Source organism: Cottoperca gobio, chromosome 5 (assembly GCF_900634415.1).
Source record: "Cottoperca gobio chromosome 5, fCotGob3.1, whole genome shotgun sequence".
Taxonomy (NCBI): Eukaryota; Metazoa; Chordata; class Actinopteri; order Perciformes; family Bovichtidae; genus Cottoperca; species Cottoperca gobio.
Genome location: NC_041359.1, coordinates 23,923,450 through 23,935,112, shown reverse-complemented (window position 1 = coordinate 23,935,112; position 11,663 = coordinate 23,923,450). Strand labels below are relative to the sequence as shown.

The following is an 11,663-nucleotide window of genomic DNA, read 5'->3' as shown; positions in this document are numbered from 1 at the left end:
TTAGAAAAATGGGAGCAGGGAGCTAGAAAAGTGGCACTTTCATCCAGAAACATCTGGCCTCAGTTTCCATGGGAGTCAATGCGGCAGCTTCTGGGCACTCCTGTCACTTTCAGGCTCGCAGTGCCAACTGTGTAAATTCATTAGCTACATTACTACTACGTTTTGAAGCTTTATGCTTAAAGAGTAATAATTGTGGGAATGAGAGCACGTTTAAGATAACATTTTTTTTAAAGAAGATTTACCAGCTTCTCTCCTCTCTGGCTGTGACGTCACACACTCTGGAGTTTTAATACCCAGAATGTAGGAAAGATTGTTCTGGCTTGAAAGTGTGAACGAGTAGATAAAGAGTATAAAATACATGAATATGTTTTAGGATGTTTTAATTCATTTGAATGCTGAAAACAGTGGATAGAAAGTATGAAAAGGTATGAATGATAAAAGCAATAAGCGATAACGTCCTCATTGACACCCAACGCATGAACTCAATGCACCTGTGCATTGTATGGAACTAAAGGGAGCAGGATGCTATATAGTAAGCAAAACATAAACTGTAAAAGATTGGAGCTTATATGCATTTAGCAGTTTAGCCTTCAGAAGGTCGAAAGACAACATAAAGTGGGATTATAGGATTCTTCTCACCTGATTGGGTCCCGTCACACACATCGTTCCCTGCTCGCTCAATGGAAGAGTTTTGTTGTCCGACCAGTTGATTCCCTCCCTTTTCTCTTCAAAGTCCAGGTTATAACTAAAGCAAACAACAGACATATGTATTCAGTGACTCCTGCAGTAAACACCCGCTGCAGGCCACACACACACAAAAAGCCATTATGCAAAACTTAAAATCTAATTTAATGCTGGATATTAAATAGAAGAGGGCTGTTATTTTTACATTTGGATATTTTAGTATGTATGCTGCATTGTTCTGTATATGTCTTCTCTTTATTATCTTACACACTTTTATGTTTATTCGGCGCCTTTGTTGAGAGAAATATTCTCCAGGGCAACCCTCCCTCCTCTTCTGCACATTATTTCATGTCGAGTGTAATTACAGAGGATGTTTGGTGCTTTCATAAGAGTTTGCACGCGCAGGTAGCAATATCATTCTATAAATATTACCATAACCATAAGCATGAAGGAATTTATATTTTTCAATTTCAGAGGAGGTTCTTCTTGCATTTCTTATCTACCTCTGTGTACAACATCCTCAGGCCAAATGTGTGTGTGTGAGAGTGTCTGTGTCTGTGTGTGTGTGTGTACATGTTGGTCACTTTGGCACATTTTGAACGTTTAAGGCACAAATGGTGGGAGTTAAAAAAGACTGGCAAGACAACCTTGATTCCCTTCTACAGAGTACTGAACCTGGGACAGCTATGCACTGAGTGGGTAGTTAGTGTAGTCAGAGTATAGTTATAACTGGCGTGCACAAGATGTTTAGACAGTTGTTTCTATACCTTTCTTTTGTGTGAGAGCAGATTCTTACCGTTCATCCTGTAGCGCTGACCTTTGCCCCACGGCTCTGTGCTGAAGCGCTGGACTCTGTTTAGCTGAACTGGCTCCAGATGGAGGGCCTTTGTATTCTAAAAAAAACATTTTCAAACGTCAGCGATCAGTGTAAAAAAAAGAAAAAAGCCTATATATTGAATACTATTACTTCTACGTATCATATTCATTTTAAGCTAATTATCATTATAATTAGATTTAGACATCCTACCACAGGTACTGGCATTACAGTGACATTTATTTTAATTCATTCAATCCTCTCACCCTTTTTTCAAAATTGTAATACCTCAATTTAGCACTAAATTCGTAATACTGACGTTAAAATGATGGTTGACTGTTTGATTACCTGGCTGCAAAACTAATCTCCCCCTTACAGACAATACAGTTTATAAATTGAATTGAGGCACAAGAGCAATACACCTCTAGAATAACTGCAGATGTGGACACACACACACACACACACACACACACACACACACACACACACACACACACACACACACACACACACACACACACACACACACACACACACACACACACACACACACACACACACACACACACACACACACAGAGAGATACTCACCGTCCTCAGGAACCACAGTGAGGGTGACGACATTGCCGGCCTCCTTGATGAGCAGAACAATGTCATTGTGAGAGAGCTCGATGATGGAGCGCCCGTTGACCGCTGAGATACGATCTCCGACGTGCAGCAGGCCGCAGCGGTCGGTCGGACTGCCTTCAATGATACGGCCAATTTTGTGCGGAATGACTGAAATTGTAGATACGAAGAGAAATAAGACGCATGTTCGACCTAGATGGAGCGGCCATTATGAGAACCTTGAAATGTATCTAGAAATCGAACGTAATGGTAGACTGCAGTCAAAAACTCAAATCTGTTGAATGTTTATGATGCATAGAGAGAGTGTGTGTATTAGACATGAACACATTCATTTCTTTGTTCATTGTCATATGTTTGGTATTTTGAAATTCACACTTGGCGTGCGTTGTGTGGAAGGCTCTGGGCGTCTCAAGGTTAAGATAAGATGAGGACATTGAAGATATTCCTGACTCCGTTTGTCTGGACCAAAGGTTACTCTATGCAAAGCTGTACCAAGATCTTTCTCTGAATTCAGATTTATGTTGAATTAAACTTATATATTCAAGGAAGGACAACCGAGGCTCATCGAGATTGCTCTATTATTCATCAGAGCGAAGATCGGCCTGCAGTACAAGCGTTCTACATCAGTATGCATCAGCAAGAGAAACACATCACTGTGTGTTATACCAGTCTTTAAATTGGGTATTAGCATTAAATATACAGCAGCTAACAGATATCCTAGTGAGTGTTCAAATCCACATATGATACAAACTTCCAGGGACCATTTCAACTGTCCCCCCCCCCCCATCTATACATCTAAATTCCCCAATAATATAAAACTTAGATGAGAAAAAAATGCTAAGCTGTTGCAGGATCTGAAAGACTACACTCTCACCTCCATGCGGGGGTTTACTCTTGGAGGTGAGGATGACGAAGCCGAAGCCCTCGGAGTCTTTGCGGTGGAGTGTGATGTCGAAAGACTCGTGGTCCAGAGCGCTGGGCATCGGTAGGCGAGGTAGCTTAGGAGAACCGTTCACCAGCACTGGAGCCATTTCCAGAGCCTCTTCGTCCGTCATATCTGAAATAAAAAAAAGATACAGATGCCCATGTAATTGTGTGTGTGTGAGTGTGTGCATTCCTGAGGGCTGTATAGAACGGACTGGAGTTTATTGTGTGTTCATATGCAAGAAATATGTCGGGTATGTTATAAACACATTGCAGAACGCAGTGCGGCAGCAGGATGTACAGATTGTGGATGTTGAAAGTGGTTGCCAATGGCTACAGTAGACTGTACTGGCAGAAATAACTACCGAAACATCCTCTGAATCCATAACTGAGGCTGTGATCACTCGTCATGAAACGAGCAGCATGTCCAGACTCTCAAACAGCTTCTCTGTGTTTTCCAATGAATAATTGTGAGTTTATGAATTCTTGTGCTCTCGTCTTTGGTCAGCTACACCGGCTGTCTGCTTACGCTAACTAATGAGTTCATCATCTATTTTTAGCACATGCATCTTCTTTTTATTTTTTTTACACAATCATACAGCTGTTGTTTTTCTCAAAATATAACGTCACTTCTTGTGTGCCAGAGGATTGTTCTGGTGTTTAGAGCAACACAGTTTCCATCATCTAAATCTTTCATGTTATTATTAAATAGATGCAAATAAAGCATTTAAATTGCGTCAGGTGTTGTTCTGCTCGTTACTCACCTCTGTAGATGACCTTCCTGCGTATAGTCAACATAACTTGACCATTACGGGCAGCGTTGGTCATCAGATCCAGCACCTGCTTGTGCGAACGACCTTTCACCATCACACCATCGATGCCAATGAGCTCATCCCCCGCTCTCAGGCGGCCATCTTTCTCCGCAGCTCCATTGGGCACAATGGCCCCAATGTACACCTGGGGAAACACATTCTGATGCAGGGTTAGTATAATGAAGAACTGGAGTTCCCATTCTTTGTACTATAATCTTTCCATATGTTGTATATACTTACTGGCTGTTGTGGACCTTCTCCTCCCAGAACACGGAAGCCAAAGCCCGTTTCAATGTCTCTCTTTAGAAAAACATCTATGTCTTTGGTGTAAGGCTCTGTGGACGAGTAACAAGTGAGTGAGGGCTGGACAAGAGGTTAAAAAAAACTGATGATGCATTTGTCTTCACTTACGTCTGCTCTCCAGCAGGGCTTTGGACTTCAGGTACATCTCTGTGGCTTCTCGTTTGGGGGAGTCGGCGGAGCGCAGGGTGCTCGTGTTGGAGTGGTAAGGCAGGGCCTGGGGGACTGAGTCTATGATACAGTCCAGAGTCTCTGTACTGGCAGTCATTTCCTGTCTCTGAAAAAACAATACATGCACCATCGCCCTCATGTTGCTTTAAGCATCGTTATTTTTGGACATATTCATTCTAGATTTTCATTAGATCACACGTCCTTTGGTATTCACCTATGAAGAACATCACACATTTTATTGATAGTCTCTACAGCTCATTATCCCAGACAAGCGGCTGTGATGGCGATAGATTACCAAAAGCAATAAAAGGTCACTTCACTCCCACAATCTTTTCAACATAGACTCTTTTTACATTCCTTCAATTGTTATGACGGCTAAGCAATGAGATTTTAATGTCATATAAAATCCACGGGAGAAACTAAAGATTTCCTTATGGGCCCCATTCAGGCAGAAAGGGCAACTTCTTTATCTAAAACTGTTGTATTAATAATACCACCCTATCTAAAGAGGCTCATCCCTGCTTCATTACCATTGCAATCCCCTGACAATAGCCCTAAGAATACGAAAACTGAAAGGAAGTAATTAAGACCGTTTTTCAGAGCAAACAAAAGGAGTCGCCCAGAAACATAATCAATATTCAAATTTATTGCTATCATTTAATTCGATGCAACAGAGGCTTACTGGTTAAGCTGAAGGACAAAACGCTTTGAAATTAAATTGGGGGGGGATAAGTCCCCAAGGGGAAACAATAGTGAGGAAATAGGAAAAGATATGCTTTTACTCACAGGCTTTAGACTCTTCACGGGGGATGTTTGACCTGTGGAGAGACATAGATACACAACAGGAATATGGTTAGAAATGCTAGATATGATTTGGAACAACAACGATCACCGAACCACCGTCCACCAGATGGCACTGCCTCTCTTACTGAGAAACGGCAGCAGTGAGCATAACAATAAACCAATGAGCTGCTCTTAACTCAAGAGGTGTACTCACTAAAGAAGGCTCCATTAAGGAATATGCATCCATGTGCGATTAAAGATACATAGGGAACATAAAGGTAGTACATGTGCTGGAGCGCTGACTACATAGTGGAAGCCCGCTACAGGGCGAAGGAAGCGGGTGAGAGCGTTACAGATTCATGCATATAATTCAATGACCGATAATTCTCTTCCCTCTCTCTGTTCGTTGTACAGTACACCCACACGTTCCATCTCAAGCGCTCAGATTGTTCCCTGCAGATCATCTCTTACAGACCCCTCCTCCCCTTCCATCAACTCCCCGCATTAACTGGATTAACAAACACTCCTCTGGAGCCGACAGCCCTGTGGGGCCGGACCAACACTTGGCTTGATGAGGGGTTAATGGAGCCTGATGTAAAAGGGGAGACGCAGCGGCATTTTTCCACTTCACTGCGAAATTCACAATCCAAAATCAGAGTCATAAAAGGCATATAAAGAGTAGAGTTCGATACGCACACACCTGAAACACACCCACTCGCACCACTCTTTTCCTTCCATCCTTTCTCTAAGCTCGGCTTCTCTTCTGTTCAGTGATGCCCACCCCACACAAGGACACACACACACGCACGCACACACACAGGGATCCTCTTCCAAGCCAAAGGCCATCGTCTAATGAGGGTTAAAGCTGGCATTAGCTCGTCAATTGGGCAGGCTGGGTGAGGCAGAGGCAGGCTCTGCTTCGACTGTGGGATCAGGCAGTGCATCGGTGGAGTAGGACACACGGTGATGGTGGCACCGCAGTTAGTGTGGGTGCTTGGGAGAGGAGAGGGTTGGGGCGCGGCTACGGGAAGGAGGCCTCTGTGGACCTTCCCTCTAAAGACATTTAGCCATGGCTCTTTAAGGGGTCATGGATGTAGAGGCATGCAGAAGTCCCCTACGCTCTGCTGATGTTCAAAGCCAATCCAGGGTTCATTGATTTACGCAATGAATCCCCGGGGCGGCTGGAGATGATGCAGGAGACATTTGAAGGGTGCCTACCCTCCTCCCTCTCTGCTTTGGAATCAAGCACAGCCCCACGCTTATGTAATTCCCCCTCTCTGACTTGTAACAGACTGCATTACGCCTCAATGGGTGTCGTCATAAACAGAGCCAAGTTGCGTGGAGACACACAGGAGGAATGCTCAAGAAATGTTTGACAAGCTCGAAGAAGCTGGCAACAAACAGGCCTCAGGTTTCTACACAGTGTGTGGTCAGTCAATGCCCCCCCCCCCCCAACCAGCCACAACTCCACCTCACTGCCTGTCAGTAACAGCACGCTGACATCACTTCCCATGGGCCCCGTTGAAGTTGTATTGAAAGCAATCACACATTACGTCACACGTGAGAGGGAATTAAAGCCTGAGAATGAAGGATGGATGGAAGGACAGGAGGAAGACTAAGATCCGCAGGCAGAGAGAGAAACAATAACATGGATATGCAGCCATTCAGTCTGCCAGGTAGACAATACATCTGCGTATTAGATGTCTCTCACCTCCTCGCAGCACGAGCACGTTGACCTCGCTGCCCACTGGTAAGTCTTTGAGGATGTCCACCACTTGGGCGTGGCTCAGCGTTTGGACGTTTTGCCTGTTGATCTCCTTAATGACATCTCCTTTCAGCAGGCCACGGCACCACTGGGCATCCAGTATCATCTTCACCTTCTGGCCCAGGGGGCAGTCGGCGATGGCAAACCCGAATCCTCCAGGCCCCTTGATGAGAGGCACACTCACCAGCTCCGGCTGCAGCAGCCCTGCGGCCAACTCTCCCCGCTCCCCGTGCCGCCCGTTGGGCATAGCGGCCACGACGGGTCGGCCGCTGGCATCTGTAGTGACATAGTGGAGCTCCTGTGAGGAGCCGTGAAGGACGTCGCCTTTGACGAGCAGCGGCTGCCCGTTGATGAGGGGCACAGCTGTCACCACCTCTCCACCATGCAGGGCCGGCTGGGGCTGGGTGGCCGGCGGGAGGGGAGGAGGCGGAAGAGGATCGTCGCTGTTTAAATCCACATCTGGAGGAAGCGGGTAGCCACGGCAAAGAACCATGTCCACATACTGGTTGATGAGAATGGATTGAAACATCTGCACCACCTCTGGATGGGTTTTCCCCAGCACAGACATGCCGTTAATCTCAACAATCACATCTCCTAAAAGAGAGGGAGAAAAGAAAGAAAGTGACCAGGGGAGTCTCTTCTGATATTTCATCTAGACATCACGTTTCTTTGCAAAGCACTTATTCCTTCCTTTTGTCGGTCGGATCTTTCTTCTAAAATGTCCCTTTTCCTCTTCACTGCTCTCTCACATTTTTCATTTTGGCAGCTCCCTGTACCTCCTCCCTTTCCTTTTATCTTCAGTCTACCATTCATTCGTACTTTATTCCTGTCCCTCCTTCATACACTCCATTGTTGAGCAGACCAGAACAGCAATCTCTGCCACAACTACACGGAAGGGAGACGGGGTGTAGATTTCCATCACACACACACACACACACACACACACACACACACACACACACACACACACACACACACAGAGCTGACAGCTGTTGGTTTATGTAGGCTGCCGCAAGGCAAAGGCAAGATCAGAAACTAAACAACAAAAGCGTTACATGGCTTCACACCCACAATAATCAGACTGTCTGCTATAAACCTAGACCCTCGACAGAGCTCGAGTTGGTGTTATTGCTTTGTTGAACACAAGGGACAGTGTTAGGTTAAGTGAACACCACAAAGGCAGTAATACATCCAGGTGCATCATGGTAGCAGTTAGCTGTAAAACAATATCACAGAAATTAGGAGCTATATACTCGTAGATCTTCCCGGAATACCCCTTTACGTAGTGCGTGTACATCCGCAAAGCTCACCGGACGCCATCTTGTTGTCGTTGGCAGCGGGGCCGTCTTCCAGCACGTTTTTAACCTGCAGAAACTCATCCGTGCGGTCACCTCCGATGATGGTGAATCCAAACCCCTGGGCGCTCTTCTTCAGGGCAGTGTGGTACATCTCACCCTTCAGTTCGCTGGGGTCTGAAGTGAAGTCAAACGCACCTCCCTTACCTGCTAACAAAATGCACATGTCAACATATGTGTGTGTAAGTTTTATAAGTTCTGTGTGAGAAGAGAGCGTGAGTGAATGACGAGCTCTATCAAACAAGTTACATCTACAAACAGAGCTCGACATCAAACGCGGCATCAACACGTATTAATAAATTCATATCCCTCTAGATTAGAAAGACAGCAACATCCATGTTTGCGTTGAACGTCGATGACACCCATTATGTGCTGATGATCAACGTAGTAATTAGTGCATGATGTACATGCCTAAACTAGATAAACCCATCAACACAGACCTTTTTGTGCGACCCCGCAGAGAGGAGCGCAAACAGACAGATACAAGGAAAGAAATGTTAGCTTTAGATGCTAATGAACTGTTTGGTGCTTCCACCACTTATTAAACTATGGAGCAGAGCGGTGCTGTACATCCTCTCATATCCCCTTCCCACTGCAGTCAGTGTTTGTCACCGTGGACTTTTTATAAACTTGTTTAAGGAACAACTTATGGTCAGTGGCAACATCAATACAGACCAGCAGCTTGGCTGTGGCATACGCTACAGTCCAGATAACCAACTGTCAGGGTCACACTGAATTAAACTGAGCAGCTTTCCTATCTGGCATTACTGCGGTATCAGCACTTTAGATCATAGACACACCATTTTTCCCTTGCTGCCTGATGGTCTCTGGCCTTAACTGCGTTATAGCTTAGACTCAAAAACACTAAAACGGGAGCCGGCTGGTGATAAATGATGCACATTCCTGCAGCTGTGCAGTATATTGAGAGAATGCGATGTGGCCGTCTGTCTCCGGGATGCCAGAAATATCATTATTTATTATTTAAAGAAGATACCAGTTTCTTATCTCCAAAGATTAATGAACTGCATCAACACTTGAACTATGCGTGGTGCACTTTGTTTGTTGTCTGCCTTATTTGTGCAATATTTCACAGTACTAACACTGTACTGTGCAACACCTTTTACCTCTTTATTTATTTATATATTGTGTATATCTTATTAATTATCGTATTATATTAAAGCAATGTGATAGAGACTTTTATTGATAGAATAAGAAAATGATAGAATGTCACCCGTGGGGGTTCGACAGAGTAAACGGGTGAAAAGCATGCGACACAGGTCAAAGGTTATGAATCATGCATACAAAAGGAACCCTTTGGCTAAATCTACACTTGCCAATTTTATGTGACTGTTGAGATCTGCAGATGAAATTGGATTTGAGAAGACTGCATCACTGCATACGTGCGCCTCACCGGGAAATGACTGCTCTGTGTGTGTGAATCTAAAAACTGCACATCTTCTTCCAATTCTACCTCTCTATCTCTCGCTGTTGCACGTGGTGATTGGACGGTGACAATGTGCCTAGATTGACTGGAAAGTAACAACTGCACATTTCTCTTCTCATTTCCTTCAGTTTTAAAAACAGAGGCGTGTGTGAGGAATTCAAATGCAGGTACTGTCATACGATCAAATGGTTCAGCAGTCATAAACATCCGGCGTCGACTCGAACGACTGCGAGTGAGCGTAGCTTATCACAGTCGACGTGGACTCCAGATGTACAGACTGTCGCGTGGATCAAGCGAAGCTAATTTACATAATCACATTCAAATTGCTCGAAAGAAACTCAAAAAAGGGAGATGTTTCTTTTTTCTTCTTCCCGCTAGTGAGTGCTAAGATAACCATTATACTGCACGTGTGTGTGTGTGTGAACAGAGAGAATGAAACGGGAAGAAGAAGCGAGAGCGGCGTGTGCGAGCCTGTGCTTGTGTGGGAGAGTCCAAGGAAGGTCTCTGTGCCAATGTTGGCGGGCAGACTTTGAAAGCCAGAGGCAGACAAAACCATCAGATCCACCGCATCAAACGGCCATCTTTTTTGATTCCTCGTGTGTGTGTGTGTGTGTGTGTGACTCAATTGCGTTGGAAATCTCCAGCGACATTATTCAGCATAATTGGGAAGACATCTTTCTTACCACATCAATAGAGCTACAACGGCTGTCAATGCAAGGCCAACTAACAGGGAAATATCGCGTATACAAGCTATCGGAACAAAGCAACACGTGGGCACAAAGCCTGGTAAGTTAGCCAGCAGACACACATCACAGTATACAAATATATAAGTAGAAATGACACTTGAGGAAACGCGTTGAAAAAGGGGATTTTGGAAAGAAAACACTATAATGGTAAACTTGTTTGTTTTTCCAATATGGTAAAAAAAAAAATATATATAATATATATAATATATATACATAGTGTATATACACACATTTTCTTTCTTTTTTTCACTCCCTGCGAATCCACATTGGAAAACTATAAAAATGTGAATTCTAGCCTGAGGTGTAACCGTCGACTGAGGCTTTGGTTGCATCATAGCAACACACTGACAGCACAGCTCGGTTGTGTAATCGGTAATCAGGGGCGAGATGGCGGTTTCCACAGTCCCCACACACCTGAGCAGACAAATGTCTTATTACGCTTGGCCTCCTCTGACGTGCTGTTCCACCAGCTGTTGCCACATGCGCCGCTAAAAGCCGGCCTCCTCCCCTGCATTCCCTCTCGCGCTCCCTGAAACCCTGCCAGCGCTACGGGCCCGTCTATCTCCACCGCTGCAGCACTGTAATCTATTATACATCCATTGTAATGAAAACATACTTAATTCATAATGTTTATTGCGGGAGGACAAAAAAAAAAATGGCTTGTCAACGTAAAGAACAGACCATTACTGCAGCGCCGACAGAAACCTCCGTTACAGGAACCAACCAGGCTCATTTTGACAACATATTACTGTTTGAGACGACTTCATGGTTGACATGTTCAGCTGACCTTGTATGAAACAGTGACATTCTCACTGCTTTCTATTCCCCAGAAAACAAATGCATCACAGCACACTGACGGAGGTGAAAGGGTTGGCCTCGGCACAGAGCATAAGCTGAAGTAATTAAACTACATTTCAATTTTGGACAATTAGCTTATGCTCATGTCCGAGTGATTTAAAGAGAGTACAGAAAAAGAATAAATGTTACACGGCTCCAATGAAGCCAAAAAACTACGCCTGCTGTTCTGTAATATCATACATAATAGTGTTAAAAAAAAAAAAAAGAATAGGACAATAAAGATTAAAGGACATTTAAGATGACTTTAGTTTTACTGCAATTTCTTGCGCCGTTTGTTTTTACCCAGACAGACAATGACGAGTGTCAAAGTCATACAGCTGGTGGAAGTGATTATAATTATACGTGTGCTTGCATGTCTTATAAACCCGAGGCCGTCAAAA

General features: G+C 44.4%; 1 protein-coding gene across 4 annotated transcripts in view; it reads right to left on the bottom strand.

The window, feature by feature from the left end:
- magi3b (membrane associated guanylate kinase, WW and PDZ domain containing 3b) overlaps window positions 1–11,663 on the bottom strand; it is a 115,458-nt gene that overhangs the window by 7,322 nt on the left and 96,473 nt on the right. For 2 of the 4 annotated variants that reach the window (XM_029431869.1, XM_029431871.1), the window contains exons 9-18: window positions 8,191–8,382; window positions 6,827–7,474; window positions 5,119–5,150; window positions 4,273–4,438; window positions 4,102–4,196; window positions 3,814–4,021; window positions 3,000–3,182; window positions 2,090–2,275; window positions 1,481–1,577; window positions 640–745 (exon numbers count right to left, since the gene is read on the bottom strand). In XM_029431869.1, the coding sequence (XP_029287729.1) occupies window positions 640–745; window positions 1,481–1,577; window positions 2,090–2,275; window positions 3,000–3,182; window positions 3,814–4,021; window positions 4,102–4,196; window positions 4,273–4,438; window positions 5,119–5,150; window positions 6,827–7,474; window positions 8,191–8,382 (1,913 nt within the window). Of the gene's footprint in view, window positions 1–639; window positions 746–1,480; window positions 1,578–2,089; window positions 2,276–2,999; window positions 3,183–3,813; window positions 4,022–4,101; window positions 4,197–4,272; window positions 4,439–5,118; window positions 5,151–6,826; window positions 7,475–8,190; window positions 8,386–11,663 lie in introns of all 4 variants that reach the window. The other 2 variants (XM_029431868.1, XM_029431870.1) reach the window with 1 other exon arrangement.